Below are 13,597 nucleotides of genomic sequence, written 5' to 3' on the forward strand. Positions count from 1 at the left end.
GGAGTGTTGGAGGCAGGGCAGAAACAAAGCAAGAGGTGTGAAAAAACAAAACTGTTGGTAGAGCCTTCACCACGCAACTCCCAGGTTGCTATGAAGTGAAGACAGGGGAGGTGAAGTATTGCAGCTTGAGTGCAGTCTGCTCAACACTCGCGTCCAAAAATCAAAGCCACGCAGCACTCATAATTCATCTCTGCTCTTTTGCTGTGTCATTCAGATCTGGAAACAAACTTTTGTAATAATGCTGCGCTTTTGAAGATAGCAAGATGAATGCAGAAAAGCATTAATCATTCATTCCTATGAATTTCTACAGGCATTGAAATATTGTTGACTTTTCTTTTTAATGCTTTATTCATTAGCCACAATATTCCATCAGCTAAATGCTGTGTTTCAGAATAAAACTGCAGTCAGCAACAAGAATGCTCCTAATATGTAACATTTTTTGTTGTTGTGGCTGAATTACCACTTCATCTAAACACTGGAGTTCAGCAGGTAATTTATCATCAAATCTGTCTCTATTCCAGCTTTTAGTCTCTACTGAAAGACTGAAAAGGCCTAAAAGCAATTCTTGGGGGGGAAAAAAAAATTAAACCATTTTTAATAGACCTGCTTTGTTCCAGGCTCATAGCTTTCATTTGATGCCCTCCAGCCCAGTCATTTTTATGCTCATATTCTTCAATAAAAGAAATTATTATTTTGTGTTGTTCTAAATTCTGCCCAGGTGGCTGGAATGTCTTCTTGGTTTTATTTTCCCTTTTGACAACATCTCTGGTGACTAGGAAGAGCAGATAAGTCACTGAAGAAAGATAAAGCTGGACCATTTGGTGATATTGGGGATTTTTCATTGTATTTTTATTGCCCACAAGAATATCCATGTAGCATGATTATTTAAGCTTCTGATTTATTATAGCTTCACTTGACAGATGCAGAGGTTCATATCCAGCAAGGACAAGTAGGACCAGGAAGGACCTTCACAATTCTAATGTAAGGAAATTAAATTCCTCATAATATTCAGCACTTTTAGATAGCACTTCAGAGGCCATTTTACTGACTGAATACTAAAGTCTCAGGATGTGTTTCATAAGCATCCTGCAGTGGCCTAAGCCAAATTTTAATGCACCCACTGCTGCGACACGCTTTTCCTCTAGTGTTTTCCACCTCAGGTATGACTACTTTCAAGTGCTGTCATATGAAAGTAGATGGTTATGTAAAATGTCCAATTTTGGTAATTTTAAAAGTGATGTTAATCATTTAGGATTTATCCCATAACGCGTGCACACATTTTTTAAGGGATGCGTAAGCTTCACATGATGTACGAGCACGCTAGTGCAGAGACGAGCAGTCCCAAAGAGAAGGGAGAACTATGAACAGGACACATAGAAGTGGCATCAACAGCCGGCTATGAAAACCATCCTTCCTCTCAAAACTCAGCGTAGCTGTGGAGCCATGCATACTGCAATATTTGGGCTGGGTTCATGCCACACATCTAGGGAGGACCACTACCGTGGAACGAGCCACATACAAAACGCACCCCACAAACGACACCTGAGCTGGGAGAGCACAGCACAAACACAGTGTGGCTTGCGATGAAAGTGAAGCTGCACGAACTGAACTATAGCTTGGTTGCAGCAGAGGGCAGTGATACACAAACGCTAGCAGTCCTCATTCTGCATAGCACCTACAAATGCAGAAGCCTGTCCTTGTTTATTTCTAGCATACAACACTTTCTCAAGAATAAGCCTGAGTGGTAAAACTGCACGCTTCTTATGTGTATTTAAGTGTACACGTGTGTAGATGCACAGAGAGATATATTGAATATTCACTGTTTAAAATATTCATTCTGGTTGTTTTCTCTTATTTCTTTGACAACCATATCCTATTCAATTAATCTACTATCCCTCTTGTCCTCTGCAAATCAAATCCTTTAAACTTTTGCTTCACAAGGCATTGACTTGCATCTTAACAACAGGCAAAGAACTGCTACGCTTCAGAGAGCTGATTTTCGTCTTTCCCTCCCCCATCCCTCTCACCCTTTGAAAGGTAGGAAGCTGGATGCAGTTAAAGAGAAAAAGGGAGGGAGGAGGGAGCTGTGGATGAAGACAGCATAACTCTTCGGCTCCTTAACTGGGTTAATTTGTCTCCTGGCATGGGAATAGAGAGCTTAAAAGAAAGCTACAGGAAAAAAAAAGAAATTGCAAGGCATGCGCTACTCATGTAACAGCTGACATGTCTAATGCTATGTGATTCACAGCAGCTTTGAAATACTAGATTAAAAGGTATAACAGTCTTGTTATTGAGGGAAGGATGAATTACATTTCCATTGGGTGCAATCTGAAGAAGAGATGCATAAAAGAAGAAAATACAAGTTGTGATGGAGAAGCCAGTCTTGACTTGAATTAGTTTAAATGCAACTTGCTCAGAGCAATTGATTTTTTTGAGAAATAAATGGATTTGTATGCTTGACCAGTGTTTGCAGGCCAGTTCCCACCATGCAACTGCACAACTGTTGAATTTACCGTGTAGCATCTGCTGTACATAAATGTGGAAAACCATCAGAAATGATACAGTACTATATATGTAAATATATGTCAATTTTAACCCGTGAGCATGTTCTTTGTATCATTTACAAATCAGTGAACACACAAAATTAGTTTGGATATTGATTTAAGTTTTGGCAAAGGTGGTTTTTTTTTTTTTCTTGTTTTAGCTAAACAGACTCATTGAAGTTTAGCAAAAGATTGAACTTGTTTAGATTTGGGACTATCTACATCTACTAACTTTGCCTGAAACAGAGCCAGTACCACATTTCAAGTCTCCTGTTTCTCAAAGCAAAATTGCAGAGGAAAGACGAAATAAAAAGAAAAAGAAACATCGACCTGGGCTAGAAGTTCAGACCCAGGCACTCATTTTGACAAATGTTTCAGCTGTTCAGGTTCAGAGGCTGGTGCTGTCCCAGATCTAGGGATGAGTGGTTTAGATCTAAAATGAAACTACCCAAATGTTCAGGGAGATCTGTATCAGGCTTAGTCCTCCAGTTAAGACCCTATGGTCAGGCGATGCAAGCAGCTGGAAAGGGGAAGCCAAATCCATTTGCAGCCAGCTTATGGAGTTTTTTGGTCCCAATGAAAGTAGTTTCTGTAAGGCACCAAGACAAGTTCTACCCCTGAAAAAAAGCATTAAGAAAGTGAACATTGTGGCAAAGCACTCAGCCTCACAGCCTGCTCTCAGGGCCCTGCTAGGTGATGGATGCTGGCTCTCGTCAGCATTGCCAGTCCTGGTCCTGCTCCCCATGCCACGACTTCTTTCTTTGTACAGTTCCTCTGAACAGGGACCTTTCAAACCCTGGAGACAAGGAACTCGTTCTTCTCCTTTGCGCCTCTAGCTGCCTCATCTGGATGAGAGACGCGTTTGAGCTCCTCTGGAGGGAAAAGGCCATCCATACCCTCAGATTGGCATCAGAGGAACTCATTTTGCAATGAGCGTATGAAGTCCTCCAGCAGAACTTGTCTGTCCTGAACTATGTCGTCAGGGAATGCTATCAATAATAAAGTCTCTCTTTCCCAACACTGTGGGCTTTCCATACTCCAGCCAAATGTATCTTCTTTGAGTGAGTGACATTCTGATGTGTTCTGGGACAACTCCGTAGGCATTTGCGAAGACACATACTGGCTTCTTCAGACAGAGGCACATGGCAGTTTAAACTTGGTTTAGATCATGAGTCTCGAGTAACAACAGGCCATCTGGCACATTTCAGTAATATTAGCACTTTCTCCCCAGAGAGGTCCGGGACTTAAATAAGACAGCCATGGCAGGTCAGGAGTGAAATGCATTCACAGGGCTGCGTGCACGAAGCTTCATGGCAGCACTTAACCCAAGCCAGTACAGCTGGGACATCACCCATCAATCCATTCACAGCCACACAGGCAACTTTGGGAGCAGAGCAAGACGACAAGTGAGCGTTGGGGTCAGGAGCAGTGCGTGAGTGAGGTGCCAGCTAGGGGACTGCTGCTGGAAGAAGGAGGTGTCACTCAAAATCGAGCTGTGGGGATAGGTCCGCCTGAAGTCAGGGGGTTACGGGTCAGACGAAGTTGTATCAACACTTCTTGGGAGAATGGCAGAACAGTGCAAGGCTTGTAGACTGCATGTCTCCCTTGGGTGGCAGTAGCAAAGACGCTGGTACACAGGATCAGACAGTACACAGGACCAGGAGAAATCTGGAATGAGGTTGTAGGCAGATTGGGGAGCATGAAGGAGGCTTTTTGCACTCAAAAGTTCAGCTGTTGCAGCACTGACTTCTTCCTGACTTGTTTTAGCAATGTTGTATAGGGCCAGCTCTGAATCAGTGGGAGAAGAGAGTATATGCATTTGGTCCTTCTACCAAACAGGAGGTTAGTTTTAAGATGCAATTGTACAGAAATCAAAAAGAAGATTAGAAAGCCAGTTGTTTGTTGCTGGTTAGTGTAATGACATGTTCTTATAACAGCCTGATGACTGGGAAAACAGGGAATTGCCGATTCGTTTACAAAAACAAAATCATTACTGAGGAAACTGTTTTCTCACTAAAAGAGAAATGTGAAACTTTGTTTATTGCAGCAACTGCCCTCATGGACATTGGCTGACAAACCAGTCTGGGCATGAATCACAGCACTACTCAATACCTGCCCTCAGTCAGTTTTTCCCTTCCATTCGTCCGTGTCAGTGCTGTACTCAACTGACCGTTGGACAATCTCTGTCAGATACCTGCACACAGATGCCACGTGGACTGGTTTCATCTTACTTTCATGCTCTGTGGCTTGCCTGTGAAAGTGAAGACTTAACCAAGAAGATAATGGTGTAATGTGTTGTCCTCCTTTGACTGACCTACTTTGCACCAAAAGCCAGGGAAGAGGATACACAAATCTACTTCTAATGCAGATTAAAACGTGCCTTTGGCACAGCATCCCCACACAGACTCATCATACATTCAAAAAAGGTTTTTTCATCCTATTCCCGGATTCCTGTTGTCGAGAGAGAAGACCATTAATGATAACTCCCTGAGGCTCCTTCTCCTCGTGTTACACAATGCCTCATTCACAACTTGGGCATCAGGACAGATGAAAGCAAAACAGAGATGAGCAGTTCTTTCCCTGGTATTCAAACTTTAAATCAAACACCCACTTTGCTGTACTGTAAACAGAGCTGCCTGTTTAGAGAACCAAGACACTGCTGTAACATTTATTTTTCTTTAAGATTTTATATTTCTCCTGTGAGCAGCAATTACAATAGAAGTGTCAAGCAAAAATAAACCCCTGTTAATCACAGTCACTGTGAGCCTGCCAAGTAAATCACGTCTCAGTGTTGCTGTTCCATTTTTCAGGTAGAAATAGAAAGTGTGGGAGAATGCTAGAGTCTAGAAATTAAGCTCTTCCCAAGAGGGGGCCCAAAGTTTTTGAAAATACAAGCTCTTCTCTTGTGTTCATGACACTAACTGGAATTAGACAAGCACTAAAATTGAGTATCCAATGACCATAAGAATAATTCAGCTTGGAAGGATTCTCTGGAGGTTGTCTAGTCCAGCCTCCATCCAAAGCAAGGCCAGATGCAGAGTTAGGTCAGATTGCCCAGGTCAGCTGTGCTCAGGGGTTTTTCCGAACAGCTCCTAAATGCTGGGTCTAGCACCTCTCCAGGTTAGCAGGCCCATGCTCAGCCACTCTGACCACAAACAACTTTCTTCCTGTATCTAGTTGGGATTTATTTTCCTGCAACTTGTGTACACTGTCCACTGTGCTTCCACCATGCACTCCTGAGAAGGGTCTGACCCTGTCTTCTCTATAGCCTCTCATTCCCTTCAGCTTTACCTTCTCCAGACTGAACAAACCCAGTGGCCTCAGCTTCCTCTCAAACACAAGTGCTCCTGCCTCTTCAACTGCTCCAGCTCTTTACCCATCTATCTGAAATGTACTGAAACCATATACGAATTTCTTTTGGTTTTGGTGTATATCAGCACATCTATGCATCTGAAAGGAGAAATCAGAAATGGAGAAAACTTTGGGCACTCATCTGAGCCATTATTTTCCTATACTTTTCAAACTCAGAGGCTTCATGCACTGCCCAGTGCATCACAAAGGAGCTGCCTTCAAATCACCTGAAGGGAATGGTACTGAGCTTGTCCCCTCCAGATCTGAGAATTTTCTGTGAGCTTTGGAGGGAGGTTTTGTTCTTATTTATCTTCATCTTTTCACTATTCCCTGTGCTGTAAAAACCAGCCGTTTCAAGGTGATGCAGTTGCAGCTGCTGTTCCAGAACAGCAGAGTACGAGGGGGCAGTTTCCAGCACACCAGGGAGCTGCCAGCCAGGCTGGTACCTAAGCATCAGTATAATCAGTTTGAAGATGCTGTGAGGTCTCCCATTTCCTTTTTTCTTTGACTAACGGGGTGGCTTGACAACTAGATCAATTGCTTAATCAATGCTATGAATATTAACAGGAATATCAGAAACCTGTTTTAGCTGAATAAATCTTAAAACACCCAGTTTGTGTATTGTGGACTTGAGCTCATGGAATGAGTTTTTAAATCAGATAAATAGTTATTTTCCCCAGGAACCTTCAAGAACAGTTAGCTCATACCCGCTCCAGCCATAACCTGCAATTTAGTAACACAATTTTCACATCTCATTCTAGATTCAGGTTTCTTTTCCACAGTAAAACCCTAATCCTGCAACTGCCAGTTACATTGAGTCACCATCCGGAAATCAACTTCAGACAGAAGAGCCTGCTGCTCAATAAGAAGGCATTAACTGGACTAAGCCTTATTTAAGTAAAAACTGCATTCCAATTTCCATATTCCCTGCCTATTCCCAAGAACTCTGCAAATTTGTATTCCATCCCTGTAGCTTAAGTTGGACATTTTTCTGGTACAAGGATATCAAATCACACCCCTGAATCAATCGACACAACCTCAAACTCTGCTCAATCCAACCATTTTCACGGTAAGGATATGTTTGAAGTACTTCAGCTCAGATATGCTCCACTGCAGGGAATCCTCTGCAATGGCTTGACACCAGCTGCATTGCCAACATCCCTGTTGACTAGAGATATTTCCCCATTATTTTACCACAGTATAAAGTCCCCAAGAGCAAGAAAGGTCCCTTTGACCTGCCAGTCTTCTCAGTTACTGCTGTGCTGCCCACAGGCAACAATGCAACTTTCGCATTTTTGGTGATCATCTGAATTTTACTGCAGCAAAGTTGCAGCCATAGAGAAGGAAGCCCTTTCCTTTTCAGAACAGAAGGGGAAACTTCTCTAAACAGACTCATCAGTGTGTGTATCTGGTCTGATTTGGAAAGAGACTCTGCAGGACAAATAAAATCGTATTTCCTTTGCAGGGATAAACATCATCATAAATTATAAGCACAGAAGTAGTTAGCTATCTCCTAATGGACGATAGGCTACTGGTAGAGAGAGGGAAAACAGTAGTTTTGTGCCACTGTAGTGAGTACTGCCATAGAGTTAGTGAAAGCAGGTACCAGAACCCCAAGTACAAATCCTCCAAGCAATTTATATCTCCCTGAATAAACTCATCATCTACCAAGTTCTTTGTTGCACTGGAAGATATTCTGCCTGGAAATACGAGTAGGAATGGTTTTGTACTCTGACTCCCAGTTCCTGTACCATCCACGCTTTTGTACATACAGCTTTAATAAAACAGCATACCTGCATAAAAGGTATTTCACATTCCTCTACCTGTCACAGAAGTCTGATAAGAGTATCTGGGTATGAGTGAGAAAACATTGTTTCAACTTTCTTTCCTGAGTTTTTCCCCAAGATCTTCCTCCTCCCATCATAGGGAATGGCTCTGCCTGATTATACTGTAATAGCCACAAAAGCTATGTAACATTTTAAAATGTAACTCACCCCAAAGAAATATAAATGCTTGCTTAAATAGAATTAAGAAATCTCGGTTCAATACTTCATCCCATAGCAATGATGTGCAGAAAAAAATAAGCAGAGAGGGCATTTTTTCTTTCATTCTTGCTTTTTTGTGGCATTAGCAACGTGTTTGCTTAGAGCCAGTGAGTAACAGCTCACGCTCTCTTCCCTGCTAACCGGGGTCCTTACCGGTGACGACGCTGGGGATTTTGGACAGAAAGCTCTTGACAGTGCGGATAGGAACTCCACCTGTTTTGTCATCCTGCATTCTCGTAATGATGTCTTCAATCTGTCAAAAGGAAGGAGAGACTTAGTGGTTTATGCAAAATGGTGACTTATGTTTGTATAATGTGAGTGCTTCGGAACCGTACTGGTAGGATGGGCTCCAAATATACCATGTGTGTTGTTGCACAAACACAGACCTAGAGACAGGGCTACCACCTCCCAAATTTAAACCCTGAGGCTAGAAACCATGAGATGACGTAGACCTGCTTAAGAGACGGTGGTCTGAGCATACTGACAATCCTACTGCAACAATGCTTTTTTGCTGACCAGGGGTGACAGAACCGTGTTGTTTGGCCCACACGTGAGTTAGGTTAGACTCTATGCTGCGAGCCGCTTAAGGCGCTTCCTGTCCAGTCCAGTTTCCCCCCTTCTCCCACATTCATTCGACTCCTTGATACTGTGACCTTGAGAGGGCTTTCATTTTCCAAAGGCTCCCAGACATTGCCAATGGCCTACGGCTTGAGAAGCGCATAAGGCAGAACAACCGCAGGGTGATTTCACCATGCCTCATGCTGTAGGTGGGGATGGTACGTGTCCGTGGTCACTGTATGAAGTACACAACCAAAAGTAAACGATGATGGAGGAAAACTCGTTAGATTTTCACAGCCAAGTTAACTTTTACTTCACAAGCACATAGTCCATCATATACAGGAAAAAATACAATCATCTTCAAAAGCCATGGCAACCAGAGGATCTGATTACTGGGGAAAGGAGCTTAATCCTCCTCCTGTTTACTCTAAAACAGGACGGGATTTTTGCTCCTGTTGAGGCTACTCCCCCTGCGTTTACTTGAAGGCAACGCCAGGGAGAACAAAAAGCTAAACATAAACACAGTGAAGAAATTCGGTATCTCCAAAAACTCTCTTCTTTCAAGTTAATAAGGTCTCAGAAGCCCAACAAAAATAAACCCGAAGCTGTTGGCTCTGTTAGCTGGAGCGGTTGACGGCACAGCCCCTACCCGCTGGTGACAGGGGGCTGAGGCTGACGGCAGCCAGACAGGGAGCACCGCTCTGATTTTACCTAAAGATTTTCTCCTCACAGATGCTACAAAACACAACCTCAGTGGAGAGGTTATGTGGTGGGAGCACATCCCCTCTCTCTCCTAAAGGCAGCCTGAGAGCTCAACCAGCTCTCTTCAACTCTGGAAAGCCAGCTTCGTTTAGATGCGAGTTTCTTTCACAGACTTAACACCTACATTTCAAAACAAGTTTAATTTCAAGTCTTCCCGAGGCGGTAAGACAACCTCCCTGCCAACTTCAGACACTGAATTTGATCACTGTGTTTTTTAACCTCAGGCTATCACTTCACTGAACTGTTTGCACCTTGTTTATATATTATTTTTAAGTTAACACATGCCCTGAAGAAATTCTCAGCGGGAATGAAGTCACAAAGATGAAAATATCCTGAGATACTCAATAGATTACGAGAGGGTTAGGTACCTACATTTAATTTGTGATAGAATAATGCTACTTTTTCCCCAACCCAAACACTATGAAAATTAATACCACCTATTCCCCTTTACCTGAACTTTATGCAAGGTTATTTGCTGATCAAAACAGTCTCTTCCAGTCCAAGGATACCTGAGGAGTAACTGCTCCTCTCAGGCTGGGCACAAAGCGTTTCACAGCACCCTGTGATGTTGAGGGGGGCCCGACAGCATTGCTCACCGTGAACCCAGACTTAGGAGGATACAGCGCTCCGACACCAGACCTGCCGGGGGGACAGGACGGCTCGGCTGCCTGTGAAGGGTGGACCAAGAAGGTCAGCCAGACTAAGAACCACTTCAACAAGGCAATGAAAATGCCTCTCTGCGACCAACTAGTTACGTGCCTTCATCCGTATGCACTTGTAGCTGGCATCAGAGAGAGATTTTTCCATGTATATTAGGAAACTACTCTGGAATGTGTTATGAGTCCCATCAGGAACACTTAAGGGCTTTTAAAACCACAAGCATAACTTGGTAAAACTGCTGTTTTCTCTTTGTCTATTTCAATGAAAAGTTCAGAATGAAAAATGAGCTAAAATAATTGTTTTGATGCAGGAAAATAAACTTCTTCATCTTTTGCTCACTGTAAACTAAAGGAAGACCAGCCATGATTTATGTCATTATCACCCCAAGAAAAGTTCCATTTCAAGCAAAATAAACCTTTAATTATTTTAAAAGCAAAATATATTGTTTTTACCTAAACTATCCCCGTTTCAAGCAATCAAGCAGGCACTGGTGTCTCAAATAGGGCCATTAATTTGGGTTTCAATCACAATTAGAAAAGCCTGCTGTAATTTTAAATCAAAATAAACAAAACCGCCCTAGCGATAACTCCTTCCCAAAAGGCTCCTTCTTCCTCTTGTCTTCCAGCCTGACTACTGGCACTTTCTGCTCTCCTTATTTCTGAGCATTGGATGTTTCTTCTCTCCTTCCCTTTCTACTCCGATGCCACATCTCCTTCCTTCCCTGTCCTCTCATCTGATCCAGACACGACTACATATGCCATCCTCCTACAGCACGCCAGCATTTGCAGTCTGCTGCCCGAGAGCCCGCAGGGTTACAGCCTCTGGTTGTACATAGTCTTTCCATTCCCAACACGCTTTCCTTGTGCTCTCCAGCAAATTTCTGCACTGCTCCAAGAAGACAGCACAGCCTACTCAAAGAAATATTTGATGTTCATTTTATCCTTTCTTAAAATGAGAATCAAGTTTTAAATAAAATATTAAAAAACGATGTTTGGCAACCTATGTCAAGTTTTTATTCAGTCCACTACAAAGAAGATCGGACCCTTTGTACCAGTCTTTGTGTTTTGCATCCACCCAATGTTTGCAGATATTACCACCCTGGATCCAAATTCCTGCCTAGCTATGGAAATGTTTCATGAAATAAGTGATACAGTGACAAAGTGGAAAAAAGTGATTATTAGAGCTTCAAGCATGGAGAAAAGCAAAGAGGGAACATCAAGCATGAAGGTCACTTTCATTGAAGCTTTTCATCTTAACTTTTAAGAGAGTTACCTAGACACTTCACTGTTAATGATTCTCCCTTCAGTTTCTGCATGTCATTACATATCCTTTAGGTTTCCCTGCCTGGCAGACAGGGAATAGGAGTCCTTGGACATTTCACGTCATCAGGCTAGGAGGCAGGAACTAGGAAAACTAAGTGTTCCTCATATTTATTGCTCCTAAATGAGCAAGCTTCGGTGAACTAACTTCTGCCCAACAAAAGTCACAGTAAGAACAGGCAATGTTTTTTGTTTGGTTTGGTTTTTGTCTTTTTTTTTTCCTATTATGAGGGTCACTGCTATTTCAATCTGGTCTGATTTTGCATCAGTAAAAGGAACTGTTACTCATCCCTTCGAGTGGGTTCTGGGTCAGTATCTCCCTGAGAAAGCCAGAGCAATTTATGTATCTGCTGTCACTGTTAGCTACACACTGTAACGTATGCCTAACAAACTAGATCTGCCTTTCCTCCTGACTGGTTGCTGACAGCTCTGCTCCCTACATTTGTCCAGAATGATTTTATTTCACATTACTCCACTTTCAATACATTGAAGAGGGCTTTTGGCTTCAGGAGCATGTTATCCATGGAGACAGGACTCTACAGCAGGTAGCTTATGAGAGTTTACCAACATATTCTGTTGCATATGTGGGATTTGCAGGTATTGATTAGACCACCTTCTTTTCCACTATCAGCACTTTTGCTGGCCTAAGGAGGGTGAAGGCATGAAGTAGAAGATCTTGAATTTCTGTCAGAGCTGAGATGTCCATCACTGGGAGATGAGAAGTCCCTTTTCTCAGTCAGGGGAAAATAAAATATTGCATTTGTTGATGTGCTACAATAAGTAGGTCATAATACAACAACAAATGTAACGACCACAGTCTGGCAACTTTGGGTCAGTGCCACACGACATTCCTAGTGTTACCATTATAAGGGGGAAAATGACTTTTGACTTTGCAGTAGCTTCTCTTTCTCCCAGCACCAAAATAAAGCAGGCACCCAGACCGCAGCACATGAGTGTGCACAGCCCTGCTGAGCCCTGGAAGCACCCTGCTCATGGTCAAGGCTCACCTTGGAGGCAACATGGTGAGGGAAGGGCAAGTAACACCCAAAAAAGAAAAGCTAACAGCTCCTACCTCCCGCAACCCCATGCCTGGACACCAACAACAGCTTACGGAACTACCTGCCTGAACATGTTTAATTGCGACTGATTACCACGTAGTGATGTCAGAGGCCACCACAGTCCCATTTTGCCAGCTCATTTTTGTGAGCTAGTGAGGGAAACGGTGCCCTTTTCATATTCTAGCCTCCGAGTTAGCTGCACATACTCCCTCGGACCCTGCAGGAAAGGTCCTGCTGCCTATTTCTGAATATTTCAGTATGCACCAGGTTCCTGTCTGATTACTCGCAGCAGATACCCTACTCTTGGGGATTCCTGTCACCAGCTAACCTGTGGCTGGAGAGTCTCTGAGCATCGCTCATCAGCACGAACATTAAATGTCCAGGGTTAGATAGACAGCTCTGTGCAATGCCAAACATCCTCTTTGCCCCAGCAGATGAGAGCTTTCATGAATATTGGTGGAGCTCGATGATACACGGAGGAAACGATCAGTCTGTTGTCAGTTAGCATGATGGCAACAATTATAAATACATTTGATCTTTTACTCTTGACTGAAATATAAGTTTAAAGTAATACCGTTTCTCACATTGCCAACCCCTACAGGTCCCATAAGCACCTCTGACTAGCTCTCTGACACTACCAGCGTGCCTGTGCCTTCTGCCCCGGCTGACTCCTGCCACGCAGCCCCACGCACGCACAGACAGGGAAAGTTAATTTGACAAGATGTCTGAAGCCAACTTGCTTCACCAGTCCAGACAATTGCACTCTGCTCAAACACAGGAAGAGGAGGCTGGGGGGGAGGGGAAAGAAAAAAAAAAGGGGCTAATACACCTCCCTTCAGCACCCTTGAGGGAGAAAGGACAACCTTGCCTCTGAGACAGCGCTGCAAAGCAGCAGAGCAGCACCACCAGAGAATTGCTGCGTGACCTTCAGCAAATAGCTTCATCTGTCTCTGTCCAAGTCTCCCTCCTGTATAATGGAGATAACACTGAATCACAGAGGGGCAGTGAAACTTAATTCAAAGATGTCAGAGAAGGACTTGGAGTGCCTCAGATAGCAGATGCTACACGACTACAAAAGATACGGTCCCCATCTCTGACCACCTTTCACAAGCCCAACACCGGCAACAAAACCAAAGTGCAGCAGAGCACCAACCTGTCAGCCAGCAGGGCCATTTGGCTGCTTCCCACATGACTATCTTCTGACGATGGCTGAGGGCAGGGGCACTAATGGAACTTGTCCTCTTCCCGATGGAGCTCTCCTCTCTGCTTCTTCTTAAATTTCAGAGCTTATTTCAGATAAA

At 43.4% G+C, this 13,597-nt stretch overlaps 1 protein-coding gene across 10 annotated transcripts in view; it reads right to left on the bottom strand.

The window, feature by feature from the left end:
- The window catches only part of RGS6 (regulator of G protein signaling 6), a 288,240-nt gene that overhangs the window by 99,534 nt on the left and 175,109 nt on the right, over positions 1 to 13,597 (bottom strand). For 9 of the 10 annotated variants that reach the window (XM_087746410.1, XM_087746409.1, XM_087746412.1 and 6 more), the window contains one exon: positions 8,093 to 8,192. In XM_087746410.1, coding sequence (XP_087602536.1) covers positions 8,093 to 8,192 — 100 coding nt within the window. Of the gene's footprint in view, positions 1 to 8,092; positions 8,193 to 9,710; positions 9,753 to 13,597 lie in introns of those variants that run through there. The other variant, XM_087746417.1, reaches the window with a different exon arrangement.

This window comes from Nipponia nippon, unplaced genomic scaffold, assembly GCF_047370975.1.
Source record: "Nipponia nippon isolate SJK-2023a ecotype South Korea unplaced genomic scaffold, ASM4737097v1 scaffold_10, whole genome shotgun sequence".
NCBI classification, from domain to species: Eukaryota; Metazoa; Chordata; class Aves; order Pelecaniformes; family Threskiornithidae; genus Nipponia; species Nipponia nippon.